This window comes from Mastomys coucha, unplaced genomic scaffold (genome assembly GCF_008632895.1).
Source record: "Mastomys coucha isolate ucsf_1 unplaced genomic scaffold, UCSF_Mcou_1 pScaffold7, whole genome shotgun sequence".
In the NCBI taxonomy this organism is placed as follows: domain Eukaryota; kingdom Metazoa; phylum Chordata; class Mammalia; order Rodentia; family Muridae; genus Mastomys; species Mastomys coucha.
Genome location: NW_022196913.1, coordinates 13,639,686 through 13,663,272, shown reverse-complemented (window position 1 = coordinate 13,663,272; position 23,587 = coordinate 13,639,686). Strand labels below are relative to the sequence as shown.

The window sequence follows — 23,587 nt, the reverse complement described above, 5'->3', positions numbered from 1 at the left end:
GATCTAATGATGTTGAATCGTGAGCAATTCTCTGTCAACTGACGCTTGGGACCAGGCAGTCTTGTCCACTCGCACTGTGGACTCTGTGACACAGGAACTTTTACCTAGAGCACTCTTTCTTTGCACTCCTCTCCAGTGACCAATAAAAATCCTTTGATAACAAAGACAAGCTTCTTGGGATAGAGGAAAGTGCACCTTCTCCAAGCCAGCTGAAGATCAGCAGACACTGCAGCTGCTGGAACTGGCTTAGATTTCTTAGCAAATGCAGACTCGCTTGCTCCGCTAAGGTTATATGTGTGAGAACCTTAATACTTTAAGCTGTCTAGTCACTGAACTTCATTAGTTATCACTCCCATCGATAGTTGTATCATTACAGTGCTCTTTTTTTGACTTTCCTTCCTGCTGCGTCATCTCCCTGTCCTCACCTGGACTCTCCACTTCTATGTCACATGCCCTTTATCATTGGTCCCCTTCCTCATATGTGTGCTATGGCTCCACTCCCATTTTTCTTCACTGGCTCAGCCTCTTTGCTTGTTGTAAAGAACACCAAACCCTCCCATGTATAATCACAGAGGTGATTTTTTTATGAGATTCCAACTATAATCATGGTTTGTTTTTTTGTTTTTGTTTTTCAAGATAGGGTTTCTCTGTGTCCTAGAACTCACTCTGTGGACCAGGTTGGCCTCGAACTCAGATCTACCTGCCTCTGCCTCCTGAGTGACAGGACTAAAGGCTTGTGGCTTGTGCCACCACTGCCCAGCTATCATAAAATTTTCTGGTGTGTTAAAGTCCTCTTCATTTTGGACAACATGTTAACATATTCCAAGGACTAAGGGATGCTGTTTGTGCACACATTGTAGTCAAAGTGGGACTAACATGAACCTGGACACACTACACAGTTTTTAACTGATGTCTCATAATAATGTGTTAACAGACTGGTGAAACATTTTCTTTATTTTCCTTCTTTCTTAAATGACACCAGCAATAACAAAACACAGCAAAACAAAACAAAACAACCGCACTGTCAATATCTCACCTCAAAGGGGATAAAAGGGATAATCTCATGAGTGACCATGACCTGGGGACACAGTCTCAGGTTACCTCAAGTTCTGTGTTCCAGTGTGGTAAGAGTCTAATGAATGACAGAACAAAGAGTTATAAATCAAGACACTTCTTAAACACATTGGTGGGAGGCTAAAACAAAGCAGGGTAGTCTCTGGCCTCAGATGCTGTCTGAAGACATTCTTGGCCCTTTGTTGGTAAAAACTATTAATATATTCCAAGAGATTTTTTTTTTTACTTCTTAGTGACTAGGATATTCAGATAGACAAGAGGTAGCCAAAGAATAGCAATGTTTCAATGTCTCCATGATCGCTGAAGTTCCAATCAGTTAGGCTTTGTGGACAGTTTGGTGGAAGGTACAGCTTTGTTCCAAGAACATTCATTCACAATGACAACTCACATATGCCAAGAATTTGGGTTTTCAGTGCTATTGTATACACTTTATACAGTCACACTGAGGCCCTGCACTTCCTAGTTCTTTCTTCTTGACATAACAAATGAGACCTATTACTTCGTATGCTAATTAAAAATAAAACCATTGCTTTTTATTTTCTCCTGTATCAGTTTCTGTGCCTCTGTCTTCACTTTCCTCCCCATACCTTTATCTCCTTATTTTCCTTAAATATCACCTGCCACTCACAGCTCCAATCTGTTCTTGCTTGAAATGCTCTGATGATTTTCTTTTATTCTCATTTGCTACCCTTTCCACATTATCACTGAGCTATTATGGTTTTTCATATGACTTCTATGCTGTATTCACTATTCAATTTCTTTATGCTTTCAAGTTCTGTTTAATCAACAGATCTGTCAACTTCTTGATATCAGATATCAGGAAGTACCTGCTTTAGCTTCATTTCTTTTTGCTGTGATAAAACATCATGGCCTAAAGCAACAAGAGAGAGGGAAGGGTTTATTTGGCTCACAATTTCAGGTCCAACATTAAGGGAAGTCAAGGCAGGATCTTGAAGATATGCCTATTTGCTATTTTACGCAGCATTGCTTCTAACCAAGAAACTCACTCCACCACTAAAGGAGTGTGCTAGGGATCATGGAGGATGTATTCTTGCAAGCAGGCAGGCAGGCAGGCAGGCTAGCAAATTCTCTGACTTTTTTTAATTAAAAAAATATTTTATGTATATGGGTGTTGTGCCTTCAAGTACGTCTATGTACCATGAATGCGTCTGATGCCTGAGGAGGCCATAGAGGGTATTATATCTTCTGGGACTGATTTATAGATAGCTGTGAGCTGCCATGTAGGTGCTGGGAAATTGAACCCAGATTTTCTAGAAGAATAACCAGTGCTCTTAACTGCTAAGCTATTTCTTCAGTCCCTAAAATTTGCTTTTTTATGCAGTCAGGACTACCTGTCTAGGAAATGATGTCACTAAAAATAGTTTGTCACTCTTACATCATCTAACATTTAAGGTAATCCACTACAAACATGCCCGCAGAATAACATGACCTAGGTAATTCTTCAATTGATATTCTCTTCCCAGATAATTCCAGGTCAGGCTAACAGTTAAAGCTAACCAGGATGGCATCTATTCTTTTTGTTATTCCCAAGGACTTAGTCTTATGATTTGTTTACAGTAAGGCTCAATAAATATTTACTTATTAAAGAGTTTGGGAGAGATAAGGGTTAAGGTGGTTACCTTGAGTCATCTTTGCCAACGACCAGATGATGTTCCAGTCATGGTGGGAAAATGGGGATCATCCAGGAGAGTAGGAAGTGGGGGAAATCATCTGCCTTGACTAACTCCACCATTACTGTTAGTCAATTATGCTAACTTTTGTCTTTTAGAACCTCATTTCACTTACTCTTTGTAATGGTCCTTCAATGCATGTGTTATTATTTTATTAAAAAGTAAAGAGTTGGAGGTTCAGAGAGTAAATAAGGAAGCTTGGTGAAAGCACAGAGGACAGAGATCTTTCTGCTATCAGCTAGCCTTTGTGAAATTATCTTCTGCTCACTGTAAGAAAACAACTCACACAAACATCTGGCACGGGGCAAGAAAAACAACAAAGATTTTCTGCAGCCTGATTATGTACAAAACCCACTTAAGGGTAAAGCTGCAAAGTGGATCTCAGTCTAGAGATTTTTCCTACATTTCCTACACCCTGCCCCATGTTTTGGATGGATGGACATGATGATCTGAATTTTATAATAGACCATGCCATCCATAGAGTAGCCCCCTTTCTTCACAAGTGTTCTTTCAGGGTAGTACTGGTTCTTTTGAAATGCAAATAGTTCTTCCCAGGGAACAGAAAATTTCAAGACACTAGTCTTTGATATTTATGCAAAGAGGCTTAATAGCTGGGTTAAATTTATGCAGTAAGGAGTTAGACTGATTTCCTTCAAAGAGAAACTCCAGCTAGGAAGAATGCAGAGCTCTGGACCTGTGAGAACAAGGAGGTTAGGAAACTGGAAGGCCTTGGAAGGGCAGTGGGCACATTTCCGGAGCAGTAGGTTAGAGTGGGCCTCCAGCGAAGATGAGGCCCTAGACTCTCACCATACATGCTAATTGGGGAACTGCAGCTCAAAAGTCTTCATATTCTAAGGTAGGACAAGGTTCTTCATGTTAATTAAATATTTGCAGAAATATTCCAGGCTACCTGCTTGAGAAATTGTGTGAGGGCTCCTTAGGAGCCATATTAGTGTGTATGGGGGCACTCCTGTCATTTGGAGGTGCCCTAGATCTGGACTCCAGGGTTTCAGGCACCCTATACTTTCTAGATCTTCCTGATTCATGTAGAAGTGAAGGCGTCTTTTTCCTCCATTTTATATTTAGTCACATGAGTGTAAACCTTCATTGCCTTTTAGTCATTGTTATGCAGACTTGATTTAAATGAAAAAAAAATTACAGCTCATTCTCTTCTGCTTTCTTCATCTGTCTCATGACTTCACATGATGAAGGCATAGGACAGACCACGAGTGGCTGACCTCATGTCTAAAGTGGATTCATTCCACTCCGTAGACTTGAGTAGAGTTTAGCATAAGTATTGGCCAAGAACTCTCATTGGTCCCTTTTGAAAACAGATTCTCAGAAACTCTATAACTCATCAGACATGTTTGAAATGCTCGAATCTCAATACAAGTGACTGACCCATGGCTCTTGCTATCCTGAGAACCAAAAAGAAGGACAAATTTCTAGAGCAGGAAGAAATATTTCCCCTTTCAAATGCAGCAAAAAAAATTGTTATAAAGAGCTATAGTTCATTATTGATGCCAAGTTTCTGTACACATTTCTATATGGGGGAGAATTCCCCATCTGGCTGATGCTGGAAGCAGAACCTGAGATAAAGCTAGACTTTGCTGAGAGAGCATGCGTTCACAACAAAGGTAGGGAGAAGACTGTCAGGGATAAATTGAGCTTCAGCTTGATCCCATGGGGAGATTGTAAACAAAAGTTATACTCCCTGAAGGCAAGAAGGACAACCTTTTGTTTTCTGTGCCAGTCTTGGATTATGGTCTCCCCTGAGAATGAGGAAGATGATGGAACCAAGTTCAGTAGGTTTGCATGGTGGTGAGCAGAAAACCTAAGTAAGTATACATCCTGGAAACACTGAAGAGGAGAAAGGTTTAATACCTCCAGCAGGTAAGGAAAGCATGGGAGCTGTTTCCAAAGAATGACTTTCCTGAACAAAGGAAGCATGAGGATTTCATTTGGGAGTCCAAGTGTGTCTGTTTGGGTGCATCTCTTCCTCCCCACTTGGTATGTGTGATAGGGTCAGGCACATCATAGAACATGTGCAGTAAGAGTGCATTCCTGAGCATTACCTGTCTAAGGTTGTGGTTTCCAAAGAAAGATGGTAGAAACACTTTCAGGTTTGCTCAGTGTTGATTCTTGGAATGGTCTCCAATTTAGAGAATCTAAAATGGCAAGGTAGTGATGCTTGCATTTGTGCTGAATGCCTGAAAAGATTAGCCTGGCTTTGTTCAAGTCTTGCTTCTATGCTGCCTACTGTGTTGTTTTTGTCATCAATAGAAATGCACATTCATTTGCTTATTTGCACACAGCTATTAAATACATTCGAAGCACTGAGGATGCCTTAGTAAAGAGTCGGAACAAAGTCATAAGCCTTAAATATGGGTCTTGGTAGAGTTTCCACACTGGCCAAGATTTTCCTCCTATAAGATTTCCCAATGACATCTAGTTTGTGCTTCAGATGAGTTGGGTCTAGGGTAGCAGTAGGAACAAGGTCACATATTCAAGGTCAGCTCTAGAGGTTTCCTCTGCCTGTACTGGTCCCTGGATGGTCTCTGGAAGCGTCAAGCTTCTTTTTTGAGCATACCCACTTGACACTGAGCACTCTATATGTTGAATGTTCACCTCTCTGGCCAGCCTCCTCTGTTCCCCTACTTTATCTTCCTTTTGTTCCAGTGAAGTCTCTTAAGGAACCATTTATATTTTCTGTCTCCATGCTCTCATAATCTCACCTTACTTCACAAAGTCAGAATGTCTAAAGGCATGTTTGCCTTAACACTAACACACCTTCTCTTAGTTATCAATAGTTGCTCTAAGTCTCTGTACTTTTGTTTTTAAGAATTAATTTTACATGATTGTCCACTTTTCTTATGCATGCTATGAATGTGTTCTGCCACTGAGCTATATCCTGACCAACATTTTTTTCTGTCATGTTTTTTTTGTTTTCTTCTCTTAGACTCTAAAAATGGCATCACCCTGCTATTCTATAGGACAACTCATTCATTACCTTTTGTGAGTTAAATTCCCTGTTCTGTTCTCCAATACTTCCCACCTCTTGGGGACTAATATGCTCTTGTCATTAATATTATGATATCTTTAAGTGTTGTTTCTAAAGGCAAGTCACTCCCTGAGCTACCTGCTAAATGCAGCTATATTTCCTAACAGAGCAAAGCAGCTTGACAGTCAGAGAGATGACCAATGACCCAGCTGGGACTAGAAATCCATCTTCTGGTTTCAGAAGGACATCATATTTCCATTCTTTCACCTGAGCCCACTTCCTCACAGAAGCAAACTTAACTCTTGTTGAAGAATTCATGAAATTAATTGTTTTAAAATGAGGGCCAGGTATTTGTCAAAATTGTGTTCCGAGCAAGTCAGAGGGCTTTGTTTAAAAACACCAACGTTAGGGCCTGGGGTAGCTCATTCAGTATGGAGCTTGCCTTATAAGCATGAGGACCTGAGTTCATTCTCCAGTACCACATAACAACAAAAGCCAGGCATTCATAGCATATACTTATAATCCTAGCCTTGAGAAGTTAGAAACATACATTACTGGGCTCACTAGCCAGCCAGGCTAGGTTTCTTGTAGAGTTCCAGATGAGAAAGAGACTATCTCAAAAATTAGGTGTGCAGTTACTGAAAGAAAAAATGACACCTAAGATTGATTTCTGGCTTCCACATGCACGCACACATACATGCCTGTTGTGCACATACAAAATGTTCACACACAGACATACCTATGAAGTTCTTTCTGAGTTTGATTTTAGGATTAGTCAAGCAATTTTTAACGCAAGAGCAGGGGCTGAGTGTGACTGCTTTGAGGTGTATCAGTACTTGGCCATCATTATCAGCATCATTATCATCATCATAATCATCTTTGGCTCTATTCACAATTCATCTTCTTTCTTGTTGAGATGAGGTCTTTGTCCAAGGCTGGCTTCAAATTCAATCTATAGCCAAGAGTGACAGTATACTTTTGATCCTCCCCATAATTCGACCTCTTAAGTTCTTACAGGCTTGCAGGCACGACCATACCAGTTTATGTGGTGTTGTGGATCTAATCTAGAGTTTCATTCCTGCTAGGCAAGGATGCTGCCTACCGAGCTACAACCCCACTCCTTTGTACTTCATCTTCTGTGTATCTTTTCTGTGAAGCTGACCCTTTAAGGAGGGTGGCTTTCTCACTGGAAAGAGTGTATTTCTGTCATCCTGTGAAACTCGACTAAAGGAACTTGATTTAATAGCTCCAAAGTAGACAAGGGTGTGATCAATCATAGAGCTTAACACCCACAGCTGTGGCCATTTTGTCCTTCAACCTTCATGTGTACTGATCACATTTTAAGAGTTGGAGTAGATTCTAAGTTCCTTTCCTTGGGATCAGACGCCGAGTTGAAACCTTTTACTAAGACAATATATCATAAACTTCATGTTCCATGCTTAAAAAAAAAAAATCTCAACAAGAAAGAAAAATGTCACCAGAAAGATGTCTCTGCTCCAGGCTAGGGCAGGCAGGGGCCTGACTGGCTTGAGGAATGCTTGGGCATGTACATAGAACTATTAAGTTTAAAGGGGTTACCAAGGCCCTGGCCACTCATTTCCAAGCATGGTAGAGCATTTTTCCCCATAAGAGGGGGTTCTACTGTGAGTGTTATCAAGCAATGGATAAAGCAGTGCTGAAAGCCACTTCTGGGAGATAATATAAATTAGCTCAGAGACCGTTCTCTCCTGCACACGAAAGGCAATTCCTGTTAACATCTGATGCTCAAGTTCTTGAAGCTTAGTAATGCCAACAGGGTGACTTCAGATACACTTGAGAGCTGTCTCGAGCACCTCTCAGCCACACGTTCAAACATCTTTTCTTTGTAGTTTTGAGACAGGGTGTCACTATGTAGTCTAGGCTGCACTAAAATTTATGACAATTCTCCTGCTTCAGCTCCTTTAATATTGAATTATAGGTGTGAGCCATCATGCCCAGCTTTAAAAAAAAAAAAAAAAACACAAAAACCAAAAAACCCTGTGTTTATCGTTTTATTTCATTTTATTATCTGAGAACAGGGTTTTACCCACACATGCATCTCATACATCCTCTGTGCCCCCAGAGGCCAGTAGGGGACATCAGATTCCCTGAAAATAGCTTGACAGATGGCCATGAGTGCTGGGAATTGAAACTTGGTTGTTTGAAAATAAAATAAAAAAAAGGCCAGTGATCTTAATGATTTTTTTTTTCTTTTTCTGAGACAGGGTTTCTCTGTATAGTTCTGACTGTCCTGGACCTCACTCCGTAGACCAGGCTGGCCTCAAACTCAGAAATCTGCCTGCCTCTGCCTCCCAAGTGCTGGGATTAAAGGCGTGCACCGCCACCACTACTCGGCAATCTTAATGATCTTAACCACAGAGCTATTTCTCTAACCCAGATTTCTTTTGTACTGGGCATTAAACCTAAGACCTCATACATGATAGGCAAGAGCACTACCATGGAACTGCATCCCTAGCCTGCAGATAGTATCCTTTATTTCCTACTAGTGATCCTATCCTCGAATTCTTCTCTCCTCTAGGGGTAACTAACTATCAGACTTAAAACAATGAGAAACTCAGGGCTGGGGAGATGGCTTCATGGATTAGTGTTTGCTGTGCAAGTATGAACACCAGAGTCAGGATCCCCAGAACCTAGATAAAAACCAGGTAAGTGTGGTGGCCCACTTGTAATTTCAGCCCTCAGGAGGTGAAGCAAGAGATTTCTGTGGTAAGCTGGCTACATACACTAGCCAAATTGGTGGGTTCAGTGCTTCAATAAATAAAGTGGTTCATGTTCAAAGAAGACATGTACCATCAATCAGCCTACTCATACATGCACATGTGTTTGCACCTGAATGTTTTGTGCTCATATTCATTTGAACACCCATATGCACATGTACATTCACACACACACACACACACACACACACACAACACATGTGTACATGCACATGTGCACCCATACACATACACACCCACCACACACATACACATCTACCACACACACACACACACACACACATATACACCACACACACACACAAACCACACTACACAGATACAGACACACACATACATACACACACTACACACTCACCTACTACACACACACACACACACACACACACACATGCACATACATGAACACACACCTCTTAGAACTGAGTATGGAGGAAGCTGATCTTCTCACAGTCTGTTTTAGATCTTACTTCCACCTCTGCCTGACATACCACACACTCTCACCTAACTTGAGCATCACTCTTATAAATGCGAACTAAATATAGCCTGAAAAAAAAATGGAAGAAAAATCCTTATTCTGGATTAAAGGGCATGTGTAGTAGAATTTCAGATACATTGTAGGATAAGAACACTTTAAAACAAAAGATAATTACTCAATTTTTCAAATGTTAGTATAGAGGACCCCTGTTCAACATTTTTTTTTTAGTTTTTGTCTATTCTTAGGGTAATGGGAGAAAAACCCAAAGACCTTTTCATTAGCAAATGCCCCTCTATGAATACATTGCCCAAGCTTTTATCTCTGGAAAGAAGCAGCATGTGCTATTGGGGTAATACTAGTGTTCATGCAGACTAATGGCTGAGGTTGTAAACGTCCCCTGGTGAAACTTTAGGCTTATCATACGCCCGAGTATCCATTAGGGTCAGTGTTCAGCAGGACAATTGACAGCCATTGCTATATCTTTACAAGCATTAGCATTTTAAAGCATGGTAGCACCTTGATTTCTTTGAGTCCTCTGGGAAATCCAGTGAAATTGTAGATATCTCTTGTCTCCAACACCTAACAGTGAGAAAACTGAGGTTCAACCTTACACATGAAGTCACTCAAGGCTTGAAGACAGGAAGTTTCATTCCCAGGTCCATGAGAGTTACTAATTTGATTACATACATTCTAAAAGGGCAACATCCGGGCTAGTGAATGCTTCTCTGGCACATTCTGATAACTGGCATGAATATTATTAGAGAAAAAGGTTTTAGAGACAAATATTCTATTTCTCTGAAGAAAGTGGGCCTAGCTCAGGCTCTACCTAAGTCCCGTATAACACAGTGTTTCAGATGCTTCCCGATACACTGCTTGATGAAAAAGGCCAGACAATCCAGGAAAGAACAACTTTACTTGATATTTTTATTCACTTAAGAGAAACATTCACTTATCAGTTATCACCAAAGTGCAATTTACAGAACTTAGAAGAGGCAAATTAACATGTGTAAATTCATATTGTAAGGTTTTGGATTTTTTATTTTACAAATATTACAAATATACATCCATTGATACAATATTGCCATTCAATCATGCTTTTTTATGTACATACCTTCAACTAAGAATGACTTTTTTTTTTTTTAAAGTTCATTTTGCTTAAAAAGTGCTGAAAATTAGCTGGCACTGCTGGGAAAGATTTCTTTAAATTGATTCACAGACTTCTGGGTGATAGAAATCGGGTGCCCATGTGAAAGAGGCACTGGAATTCAGATAATTTTTTATTTTATCTTTAAAAGGGTGTATCATCTCTCCAACCTTTTAAAAAATGATGAGTTGGGAAATAAGGTGATATTTTCTCCAGGTTTCGATACTGTACATTCCCTGCAGGGGTACTATTGTTTGGTTTAAATTTCTTGCGACATGGCGATCTACGATTCTTTTGGTTGGAAGCCAGATGAAATGGACATGCTCTGGGGGTCCAGAAGGGCCGCTGCAAATCCCTGTAAGTCATGCGATCACACGAACACACAGGGAGCTTCCTCCATAAGCAGCAATCTCCCTGGTACTTCACTTCTCTCAGGTATACCAGGGAATCAGAACAAACAGGGCAGATGTTTAGCAGTCAACAGGAAGATGGTGGTGGGAAGGAAGAAGTGAATCTAAAGAAGCAGAATTGCCGGGAGGGTGAGCAACCCCATTTTCTGGTTTCCCAGACTTGGGGTGGGTGGGAGGAACTGTATGGAACCATGCTCCGTTCCCCATGGCTTCTCTCTGGTGGTCTCCACCTATGTCATTTTGTGTCTGTTTCTTTATTTCCTCACATCACTCATCACCTTCATACAAGAGCCATGGATACCTTAGTGTTTCCAGAAATAGTTGTTTCCGTGATCAACTACGAGTCAGAACCATGGACAATGCCCAGGGGTCAACTCGCTCCACGCTCTCCGTAGAATACCCCAGTCCACGCCCCATGTTTCCCCTAACAACATTATATCACTCCCCCACCCCAAACCCCAGCCAAGGGTTGATTTTTGGTGCTATAGTCTTTCCTGGGGCAGCACTTTGAGTTCCCCACTCATTCATGAACTATGTAAACATCCAGAGCTGGGGTAGTTTTAGAAATGTTCAGCATAGTGGATTTCTTAGTCCTATACGAGATTGTAGATTCTGAAAACTGTCCTAGATAAGAGTGATGGAGAAACAAGTTTTGTTGAATGCTGAGACTTCGGCGCGAAGCAGTGGTCACAGCAGTCAAATGGTAGTACATAAAAAGAAAGACATTTTCTAAATTTCCTTTGGTTGCTATTAGAAAGTGATAGCTATTATCTTTTGGGCCAATTAGGTCATTTTATTAGAATGGCTTCTTAAAAGTGATCATAGAAGTTTCCCTAAATAAAAAAATGTCTACTATATTTAAATTTCAATTGTCTTTTTAAATTTTTTTAAACAAGATACTATAGACTCATCTTGAAATTTATAATCTAAAAATAGTATTTCATCAAAATACTGTTAACTATTCTATTCTGGGCATTGGTATACTATGTATTTACTATTTATGGCTCATCAAATATGGTAAACACTATACAAAAAGCATTTAAATTTGTTCGTAAGAACTGTCCTGTGAGAAGGAAATTATGTGGAAAAAATATGAGCTATGCATCTTTTGGAAAAGCAACTTAGCCTGACATCTGTGAGAGACAACAAGACATCACAAAATCAATAATAGCGTGACAGATATATACAGGCTCCAAAAGAAGCAGAGAAATCAAAAGGAAATGACTGTTAGAGACTTGCAAGTCTTCTTGGCGAAACCCCCAATCCAAAGAAATCCTGAATTCAGTAACTCGATATTATACATTGTTGGGAAATCTTTTGCTGCAGGTGAATGAGCAGTGCTTATGTGTCCTCCTGGCCTTTACTATGGGGCGAGATCCGGTGGGGAGGACTCACAAACGATCAGACACTGGTGTTCTGACTGAGAACCAGGCAGGAAACCCTAATGTGCTTATCTCCCCAATAGGAAAGCAACATGTGTTTTGGAGACAGATAAAGATAATGCTGACTTCTATTTGCACTTTAGGAGTGAGGCTCAATGGATGTAGATACAGAAGACAGAGGATTTGAAAACAGAGGGTGTAACGTTCAAAGAGATTCAGGGGGAGGGGACGGTTTGGGGATAAATCAGATAGATAAGAAACAGCCAAGGTGGTGGCTAAGAAGCCTGCATGTCGTCTTCATACTCTAACCACATTCTTTTGGATTCACTTGATTGTGTTTGTTTTCAGAGTGACTAATAGATAAATGTCACCTATTTATGTTTCACTCTCATAGAAACTTCAGATGGGGTGTCTCTGAGGCACTCCCAAGATACTAACTCAGGGCAGCCTAACGTAGTGTTGGGATGCTTTTGTGGATACAAAGGTGAGGAAAACCCATAAGGTTTTGCCACTGTCCCTTTCAGGGCTTCACATACATTCGTTGCTACGTCCCATGTATTGTTCCATGTACACCAGATGCTACACCAGATTTAGTAACTGGCTACTTCTGGAGTGGGCTGGGTTTCTGCAGGTCTGGGGTAGCACATATATGGCCCAACATGGTATAGGTGTGTAATGCTGACGAGTTTACTTGTCTGCTTCAGATAATAAATGTACGCTGGCCTTTCATTCTTCCTTCTTAATACCTCTTTGTGTTTCTTGTTTCTTAGAAGATTGTCTTTTCCTGACCTCTGCTTCTAAGCATGTGGCAGGATTCACCTTAGGTAATTTCAGTAAGTCTCTTTTCATTGAAGGGACCCAGGGACCCTCTGCCTCCTTCCTCCCATCTCCTTTATTTTACACTCTGACACTTATCTTGCAAGATAGTCAACTATTGAAAAAAAGCATTTTCCATGATGTGTCTTTGGAAAAGCTGTAGTTTCTTAAAACTGTACTTGTCGCATTAAAGAATTCTTTTACCTCCATAAACAAATGTGGATTCCCCTAACTCTCCTACATAGGAATCTCCTGTTGACTTAACAAGTGATTCTCAGGGCTGGAGAGTTAACTCAGTAGTTAAAAGCATCTTCCAGAGGACCCATGTTTGCTTCCCAGCACCCACACAGAGTGTCTCACAACTGCCTATGACTCTTCAGCAGCCCTGACACCCTCTTCAGCCTCTTGCACAACCTGCACACACATGCACATACCCACACACAATCACACACATGTACATGTGATTAAAATAAGTAAGCAAATCTCTATGCTAGTGCGCAAGGGTGGAATGAATCCTTCTTTCAGAAAGAGAAAAATCACCTTTAGGAAAGTTTGGGTCATTTCTGGAAAAACAGTACTATAGACACTATGAGTCATAAACTTAGCCCTGGAATTTATACCCATGATGGTTCTGGGTAGTCACTGCTTTCTCTAGGCCAAAGTGATGGGATTCACTGAGAGTATCAGAAAGGTACCCCATTCTGCCCCTTTCCATCTTGTTTAAGACCCCAAAGTTATTGCCAATTAATTTTATAAGCCACAACACTGTTTGGAGCTCACTGCTCTGAAGTGCTGTGTGTTCTCCATTTAATAGCTCAGAACAAAAATGGTTTGAGGGCAGGTTCTAGAGTTCAGCTAGGAAGAAATTGTGCCTAACATTTGAAGGATTGCAGCTAAGCCACATTCAGTTCTCAAGGTGTCTTGGGTTTCTAAGCTTCCTCCTAGTGATATGTCAAGTTATCAGAGATCACTGTAAGTTGGCATTTTGATCTTAGCCTTTACCCTGAGTTAAGATTACACTTTCCTCAGTATTTATGAGCAAGTGATATGAATCACTCATTTTCAGAAACATTTGCATGTCTTTGAAAGTTTATCTTGAAAATATTCCTACAATGGTGCTCATATTCTTTTCTCAAAGGACTTTAGTGATGTGATCTCATATTAAATCCCGGGAATTAATATCTCCACTCTTCTTTTTATTGAATCAGATAGCTACAATTCAATGTATTTCATGTTTACTGCATCTTATGATATCTGTAGTATAAGATAGAATAAAAGCATCATGATGTAATGATTGAATTTTACTGGGGACTGATGAACTGGAATTCTAATCAAGACTCCCATATTCTAGACATGGTTCCCCCTATTCTTTAAAAACAAAACAAAATGAAACAGAAATCCTTAATGCATCTCAGATGGGATTAAAAAGGATTTATTTATTTTAACTTTATGTCTATGATAATTTGCCCACATTTATATAGGTGTACTGCAGGGATGTGTGGAGCCACTGGGGCTGGAGTTATGGGTGGTTGTTATCTGCCATGCAGAAGCTGGGAACTCAACCAGAATCCTCTATAAACGCAGCAAGTGCTCTGAACTGCTGAGCCCTCTCTCCAGCCCGTCAGATGGGATTTTTTTAAAATAGAAAAGATTAGATACATGTAAACTAACTTGATGAATGTTAGAAATGAGCTAGCGCCAAGTGTTTAAAAACAATTAGTTCAAGAAACATTGGTTCGCAACATGCCTCCCCTTGCCTGTATTTTTTTCCTCATAGGGATGATGATGTAGGCTAAATATTAAAGAAATCTATGTCCACTCATGAATTCTAATACTCATTCTAAAAGTGGCATGGTTCTGTCTTTAATTTTGACAGCTATGGTAAGTCATCATTATTTTCATTGTTATTATTTTATTCATGCAACATGATGATCAAGGAACCTAAAATGATAGAAAGCATATAGCTCCTCAAACCTAAGATTGCACTGAGTGGTGTGTGTGTGTGTGTGTATGTGTGTGTGTCTGTGTGCGCATGTGTGTGTGTGTGAGTGTGTGTGTGTGTGTGTGTGTGTGAGTGTGTGTGTGTGTGTGTGAGTGTGTGAGTGTGTGTGTGTGTGTCTGTGTGCGCATGTGTGTGTGTGTGTGTGTGTCTGTGTGCGCATGTGTGTGTGTGTCTGTATGCTTTCTATCTAATAAAAATTCACTTAAAATTTAGAATTTGATCTAAGACTCAATTTTATTCCCAGTCCCTAGTAGAGATATTATTGGGTAGTGGTTAACCATCTTACAGTTTTCACTTACATAGCTGTCATTATCTATGAAAAGCAATATAGCATTCCTGTTGGGTTCTTTGGAGTTGGGGAGCCCATGGCTTTCCTGTTCACTGGTGGCTTATCTTGAAATGTCGTATAAACTTGTGCTGGTGAGACTTGATCACACCATTAGAGAGGCCCTTGGAAGGGAAGGGAAGCCCAGTGGAAGTTGCACGAAGCTACACTTTAGTACCCACTTTTCACTCTTGCCTCTGGGCTCCCCTTACCTGAACAGATAATTTCCTTTTGACACCCAGTAAGGGATGGGGCTGATACAATAATGCTTCTATTTCTAGCTATGGTGGACAGGGTTCTCGGAACTAACAGCCTAGGGAGAAGCAGCATAACCCAAACTCAAATCTAATCCCTCATCCACACGCGGAGCTGTGTGTTCCTGAACAATGAAGGAGAACAAAGGTTAAGAACTGATGAACACACCACACCATCATACGGCTTCATCTTCTCCAGGCATCTCACTCTGGTCCAGTAGCAAAGGAGTCTAGAGACTTAGGGACTTAGTAGAAACTGATCTTGCTCTGGAGGTTTTCTCACCCAGGTGCCAAGACCAGCTTTCTGAAAAGCCCTGAAGAGCTGCTGTTTAACAGACTGGTAGGTGTGAGCCCCACACTTGGCCTCACAGTACATGGATGGTGTGTCTCCATGGCCTGGGATCCGTGTGCTTAGCTGTGGAAAGATGGAGACAGTGCATTCAGCCAGTCATGTTAACACAAGGAATTTCACAAGCAAACTACTAGCGTGATCTCAACCTTTTGCTTCTCTTTCTCTCTAACACTACAGCGGCAGGGCCTTAAGAGATGGATTCTTTGGTAAAATGCCTGGCTCACAAGCATAAGGACCTCAGCCCAGATCCCTAGCATGCATGTAAAAAGCTGAATGAGTTGGTGCATACGTATAATCCCAGCACTGGCGTGGTGGAGACAGGTAAGTGCCTGAGACTATCTGGCTAGCTAGTCAGCCACTTGAGTTTCAAGTTCAGTGAGAGACCCTATATCAGACCCAGCATTGACTTTTGGCCTCCAAACTCATGTGCACATTCATTCTCCCTCCTCAACATATGAACTCATACATACACATACATGTAAAAAAAAAACCAAACCAAACCAAACCAAACTGAAGTGCATTTATCTGAGTTCTCTTGGGAAATTTTTGTGAAAACACCAATTATTAAGAATGCTTTGCTTCATCAGAAGCATAGATGATTAACACATGTATAAGGTGACAAACCACTTACCTTCTATTAAGAATTGAACACTGATTTCTTAGCTGGGTGTGATGACACACACTTATTTAGGAGGTTTAGGAGAATGGATATGTTCGAGGGCAATCTTGGATATTTAAGAAGACCCCAACTCAAAAAGAAAACCCAGCAACCTCAGAAAGAAACAGAATGGCACCAATAATAAAACCTGATCAGGAGGAGAAGGATTGCTAGGTTGGGTTTGTGTATACCAGCATTGTGGCAGGCAGGAGAGAAGGACTTTGAGTTATGTTGTTAGTTAACTAGGAAGGCAGTAAAAGTAGGATGTTATTGGGCTTCAGAGTCACAGGAGGCAAAGGTTGGAGCAATGTAAGGCAGGGAGAACATTCTCTATATCCCCAACAAGTGGGCGGGAAGGCAGAGGTAGGGGAACTTTAGATTCCCTACAGGCTCTCCCCGGAGTGTTCGTAATCAGTGTATCCACTCTGTGGCCAACAACCTCATGATCATATGGACAAGAAGAGCTTCTGCTTCCCCAAACTTTCCAAACTCTTTGGAAGAACTGAGATATGGGAAAAGGGATCAGAGAAGGCATAGCAGAGGCAGAGAGTTCTAATCAGGACTGCAGCATACTGTGCCATGGACCCACATTTGCACGGCTCTGGCAGAGGCAGAGGCAGAGGCAGAGGCAGAGGCAGAGGCAGAGGCAGAGGCAGAGGCAGAGGCAGAGGCAGAGAGGCAGAGGCGAGGCAGAGGAGGCAGAGGCAGTGGCAGTGGCAGAGGCAGAGGCAGGCAGAGGCAGAGGCAGAGGAAGCAGAGGCAGACTCTTAAATAACTGTAATCTTCAATATTCTCTGAGTAGACAAAAATGTTTGTGTTTGTATATCTGTTTTTCTACTGGTTGATATACAAATCCAGACATGACTATTGGGTGTGCATGTCATATGGGTGCACTTATGTGTGAAGGTGCATTCGGAGACCATGGACCAACCTCAGGAGTACTGTTCTTCCAGAACAGCCAGCTTTATTCTGTCTCTCTCCCTACTTCCCTCTCCATATCTCCATCTCTATCTCTGTCTGTCTGTCTCTCTCACTCCCTCCTTTTTTCTCTACGACAGGGTCTCTCATTAGCCTAGACTTTGCTGATTAGGCTAGGGTGGCTAGCTGGACAGCTAGCCCCAGGAATCCACCTATCTTTGCCTCCCAATTCTGGGACTAATAGTCAACAATCCTGGGCCTTTTCACATGATCTCTGGGGCTTGAACTCAAATCCCTGTGCTTGCATAGCAAGAGTTTCATTGATTGAGTTATATCCCAATACAGGAAAATGAGCAAAATACTTTTCTTCATGAGCTTATTTTTACTATCTGCACTGTATTTTTTATTATAATCTGTGATGCTTTAAAAGTATATAAAAGCCCGCACTTCAGTTTTAACCAACCAATTGTAGCTGTTATCTATTTATGAGTGGAACACAGATTCTGGAACATTCTTGTAGTAGAAATGGGTAGCCATTCTGGGTTGGGGAAAGTGTTAACCCTAACAGTCACCATTTTTGAAACTTAGTTGGAAATCACCCACTCTTTTTCATTTTTCCTAACTTCTTCCTTCTTTTCCTCCCTTATGTGTGTGTGTGTGTGTGTGTGTGTGTGTGTGTGTGTGTACATGCTACAACATGCATTTGGAGGTTAGAGGCCAACTTGCAGGAGTCAATTCTCTTCTTTGCCATGTAGGAATTAAAGACTGAACTTGGATCCTCAAGCTTGGTGGCAAGTGCTTTTATCCACTAAGCCACCTTGCAAGCCCTTATCTGCTTTCTCTGAGGAGTAATCTCTTTATATATGAACTTGTAATAATATTAAATTCCTTTTCTCTTTTTAATGTTTTAAAAAAGAGATCTACTATATGTAGTGATCTGTAGAATAGAGCCTTTACGTCTGGCTTTAAATGAAATGTATAGTAAAGCCTTTATGTCTGGCTTTGAGTGAAATGTTCCAGCAAAGCCTTTGCTATGTTTGGGTCAATCAGTAGATGCTGAGAAATTGTTTTGAGACTGTTTGATCCTTGAAGAAGTGTTGTCTATCTGGAGGGTCTGCACTTGGTGCTGTATGAGAGCTTGCAGCCATACTAATCTTGGTCCTGAAGACACTCCTGGCAAAACTGAAGTTCTTAATTTTGGTTATGGTTAGCCACGGTCAAAATGGACTGTGATTTATATGGGTGGTCTGTTCTCATTTAGCAGCAAGGGCAAGCTAACTTTGGTAGATGGAACCTTTCCCAGCCCCAGTTAACCTTGTATGATGTTTGAATAAAGTAACTGGAATGTGCTAGCTAGGTGTCAGTCTTCTCTGAGAGGCTATACCCCTCTGATCCATCAGAAAATGAAGGCTTAGCATCTTGGCATGCATCTCTCTCTACTGCAGCACCTACGAACAACATCAACCAATAATTATATTATTCTATTTTATGTGTGGTCTTTGATGTATGTTTGTGTACAATAAGTGTGCAGTGCCTGCAGGGGCCAAAAGAGGGCACTAGATCCCCTGAAACTAGAGCTACAGACAGTTGTGTGTGGCCACAATTTCTCAAACTGAATGTAACCACAAGTTTTAGTCAAGTGTACTTAACCATAGAGTCTTCTCTCCTCTTTATATACCTTTCTTATGACACCCTGCACAAACCAACTGGCACAGTTTGATGGCATTAGGTGTCCACCAATAACCTCCTTTGCAGCTTGATTTCACAGAGACACACTCTACATTTGGGTAGCAAAGCTGTAAGTGCACGGAGGAAATTCCTGGGCAGTTGGAGAAAAGACAGTAACCCTGGGAATCACTTTGCACATCCTGTTTCATAATTACTGCAGACCCAATGACGTCTGTTTTCCCTGGAGCTTCCTTAGGGTTTTAACTAGAGCCCAGGTATAGCTAATTTTCTCCCCAGAAAGGACCGGTGCGACCTACCCTACCATGCAGCCGTGCCCACCGAGCAGAAAACATGTGCTTGCAGAGCCGGGATGAGGCCCCACAGCTCCTCTTCCCAGTTGTGGCATTAATGATCTCCAGGTCGGTGCTGCCCACGACCCAGTTGGCACTGAAGTGGGGAGACTTTCCTGGCTGCCGGGCCTCGGCGTTACTCACACCTGTCAAGAGAGAAATGGGAGGCAATCAAACTTTCGGCGCAAACAGGGCTTCTGTGAGAGCAGATAATTAGAAGTTTGAGCTGGGATGAGACACTCTCATAAACACTGTCCCACTTTTCTTTTTTAAAACTTAGTCTTGTTGAAGGTACAGTTTTACCTGTCTAACTGGAGGTTGAAAACCTCATCTTGACTATGAGGCTTCCAGAATTTTCATTAAACCCCGCTTTTACAGTGTACCTATCCTCCCTTGTTAGACTGTGTATTCCGATGTCCAGGTGGGGTTGTGACCCTTACAGTCATCCTTCACACTGCAGAGCAGAGGGAGAAAGCCAAAACTTCCCACTCTTGGAGATGCTCTCCCGAGTAGCCTGGCATCTCACTGTGCTTTCCAGCTTACACTCTCAGTTCCAGCCTTACCTCCTGCCTGGTTATCTTGGAGTGCTCCTCATCTTTGATTAGGACTTCCTGGAAATGTTGGGGTGAGGTTTCTGGTAACCTACAGCAAATATCTGCCCTCTCTGATCATCCCAAGGATCCAACACAGCCAACAGTCTGGTGATTTCTCATTTTTGTCCCTCTGTTGCTTTTTGAGGGTTATGTTTGCTGACCCTTGACCTCTGAGGAGAAATCATGCAAAAAATACTCAAGGTTTGGAGTCAGGTGGCCCAGATAAATACTGCCAGATGGTGTCCACAGCAACTCTGCATATAACAAATGGCACCATCCTAAGGTCTATGGGATCTACTGTATGGCCAGTCTTTGCTCAGAGTCTCAGGGACCCACCATGAATATAAGCAGACAAGGAATTTGGTCTTTGGTCTGGGCACTTTAACGATGTTCTAGAAAGTTTGGTTTCCAGCCTAGAAACCCTTGTAGGTTTTCTTCTCCCCATGCCTCTTGTATCTCTCATTGCCCACAGCTCCTATAGCTTTACCTGTACAAGTCCTGGTCCAAAGGCAGTCCAGATGGATCTCTTTCTCCTCTTGTCTAGTTTTACCTTGTGGAGGTTAAACTTACCATTCACATATCCCTGCATTCTCTCTTCTGTTTCCTTAGCCATTGACACTAGACAGGTGGACTTACTAGGAGGCATATTTAACCCATGATGAACTCCATGTGGCCAAGGATCGCTATGAATGCGCCCCACCACAAAATCACTAACTTAATGTATCAGTTACTTTTTTTATTGCTGTGATAAAATGACTGGCAGACAATTTAAGGAAGGATGCATTTTTTTTTTTCCTGGCTTACAGTTGGAGGAGACACATTCCACCATGAAGGGGAAGGCATGGCAGGCATCAGGAGTGGGAAGCTAGTTGGCCATATTTCCTCTATTGTCAGGAAGTAGAGGGTGAATAAGAAGTGACGTTGGGCTATACAAGCTCAAGGTCTGTCCTCTAATTCCTTCATCAAGGCTGTACTTCTTAAAGGTTCCACAACCTTCTTAAATAGACCTAGCATGTGGGATCCAAGCACTGAAACACAAGTGTCTACTGGGACCATTTCACTTTCAAACCTTGACAGTCAAAACATAAGCTTGCTCTTTTGTTGTTGCTTCGTTGTTGATGCCGTGTTTCGTTTTGTAACTTGTGTGATTTTCTCATGTGAATTTTGCAGATGAAAATATTGTGTCAAAGTATCAAAGGGATGAACATATCCTGGAGCTCTCAGGTCTGTCTGTTTATCACATGAGTGTGTGGAGCCTCCTGGGAGGTAGGTACCAGAGGTTTCTGCAAGAGCATTGCATTACTTCAACAGGATGGCTGCTCATGAATTCCTGGGTTGTGCTACCCTTAGTAGAGAAGCTCAGGTGTTGGGAAGCATTCCAGCTATAAATCACTACTGGAAGGGCACATCAGGAGGCTAGGACCTGTATTCAGCTCCATATAAGGGAATAGTTCCTGTCTCAGCAGAAGACCTGCTCAACTTTTTTTTTACACAGATGCAGATTTCAGGATCCTCCTGTGTCCCCAGCTCCAATATTCTGGGATAGAACTAAGGCATGTTCTCTCAGCACATGGCCATTTAGCTTTGCCAATTGCCACCTAAACAGCCCAGATCCCAGACTGAAAGTCACCCTGTGACCTTCTTCTGGTCATGGATGGGCACTGTTGGACATTCAGGCAAATTCCATGTCAGCTCTTTCCCCTAGAAGTGATTCGCTATTGTGGCTGCCCACTCCTGAGAGCTGGGCAGGGGGAAACAATCTGGCCCATTGGCAGCCATAGACTGTCCTACTGGGCAGGGACCATGTTGGCAGGAAGAGGCAGCTGTTGAGGTTAGGGATGACTGCGTACAAAGGGATGTGATAGCTGCTTGGGAATTGTGGGCAGCCAGGCTCAGCAGACTGCAATCCCCTCTGTTCTTTGCGGGCTCTTCTCTTCCCTTCCTTGTTTCCCATCTTTCTTGTTTTTATGTTGGGATTGACTGCCGAAGCACATATTTGGGGCTTCTCCAAAATCCTAAATTCTGAACTCAGAGGAATGCTTTCAAATGTCTGATCTCAACACACGACCTTCCTGGTTCCTTGCAATTCATCCCATCTCTGCCTCCTCTTCTCTTCCTATTTCTGCTTTCCTGGAGACAGCATTGAGCTTCGCCCTTGGCTCTCAGCAAGCACACACACCTGCCTTGGAGAAGGCTCAGCTGCTGCCTGGCTGAGCTCTGCTCTCAACACCCTTGGCTGTCAGACTCACCAGGGCTTTAGCAGTCTCAGAAAGTTACCCATGAGCATTCTTGTGATGAGCCATGGAGAATATAGGGGAAAGGTGGAACATGAGCAGTACATTGGATGGAAGCTGAAGGCTGATAGACTTGTGGGATTCAACATAAAGACCAGTCTCAGGACTTAGAAACTGGAGAACTGGCTTCCAGCCTATTTCCATCCTGGAGCCTTGGCACACACCATTCATTCTCCTCTTTTGTTCTCTGATGATGGCAACTTCATTTTGTAAGGTTAAGTAGAGATCAAATGCAACAGAAAAGAGCACAGTCTAAACATCAAATGCGATACCAATTGTTATTAAAAGAATGATTTGAAGGTCAACTCTACTTTGCTTAGTCTTCTCTAAGCCACACAACAAAATATTCCCAGTTATAGGACAGAAAATATCCCCAGCTTAGTGATAAATTACCTGATTGTTTCAGAGGATAGAGTAACCCACCAACAAGCAGAAGTCAGGATTATTTTTATATTAAACATATATTTTTTGACATTTAGACATTTGTCCAACATTTACCTTTAATACTTCTGCAGGAGTTATCATTGTCTACTTATGCTCTGAGCCTCTAGTTTAAAGATTATTTTTATTCTACTCTTTACCTGCAAGAACAAAAATCCTCTCTAAAGCATCTTGGTGGAATGGAAATCCAACCTTTGATGGCATTTATAAAAACATCACCACAAAGAAACATCATTCGGAATGTTTACTAAGCATTAGTGCCAGCAGAATGATTTTGACATTGCTATAATTAATGATTGGTTTTGATTATAGTAAAGGAGATGGAGCTGCGTGCCAGACTCGCTTGAATGTGCTGTGCAGATTTACCAATGTGCAATGAAACATATGATTACCACCCAGAACATTCACATCAGTCCAGCAGCACAGTATTTGCTGTAGGGTAAACCCTGCAGGATGGCAGCAATGCACAGTGGTTAGGAGATCGTGTTGGCAGGAGGGGGAGTCTAGTTCCTTATCCTTGTTGGTTGGCACCAGGTCGCCTCTTTCCATGAGAAGGACCACAAATGGTGTGGTGTGGTGATAAAAGATGGCCTGGTGACAGAGGGTGGCATGGTTATGAAACTCTGAGGATGGCCTTCTTCTGAGTCCCCATGAAAAGGCTGCCTTCTCAATTTGTGCCACTTTTACTCTGTTTCAGGTGATTCTTTTTGTTTCCCGTTGGCCACCCCCATCACATTCACATACACAGTCCCTTGGATGCGAATAGAGCTTTGAAGATACGTTAATAAGCTGGTGAGGTGACGCTCAGGCTTTCCTGTTTTTTTGGTCCCTAGAGAGACATTTGTTTTCTATGAAATATTTCTACATATATAAAAGAGCTCACTTATTATATGTAGATTTTCTAAATTTTTTTCTTTTTTTATTAGATATTTTCTTTATTTACATGTAAATTTCTCATTTCCCAGTTTCCCCTCCAAAAA

General features: G+C 41.7%; 1 protein-coding gene across 2 annotated transcripts in view; it reads right to left on the bottom strand.

Annotated features, from left to right (window-relative positions):
* Nucleotides 1–9,899: 9,899 nt before the first annotated feature.
* Adarb2 (adenosine deaminase RNA specific B2 (inactive)) overlaps nt 9,900–23,587 on the bottom strand; it is a 532,727-nt gene continuing 519,039 nt past the window's right edge. For both annotated transcript variants that reach the window (XM_031358852.1, XM_031358853.1), the window contains 2 exons: nt 19,247–19,425; nt 9,900–15,748 (listed from right to left, as the gene is read on the bottom strand). In XM_031358852.1, the coding sequence (XP_031214712.1) occupies nt 15,572–15,748; nt 19,247–19,425 (356 nt within the window). In that variant the 3' untranslated portion in view covers nt 9,900–15,571. The remainder of the gene's footprint in view (nt 15,749–19,246; nt 19,426–23,587) is intronic.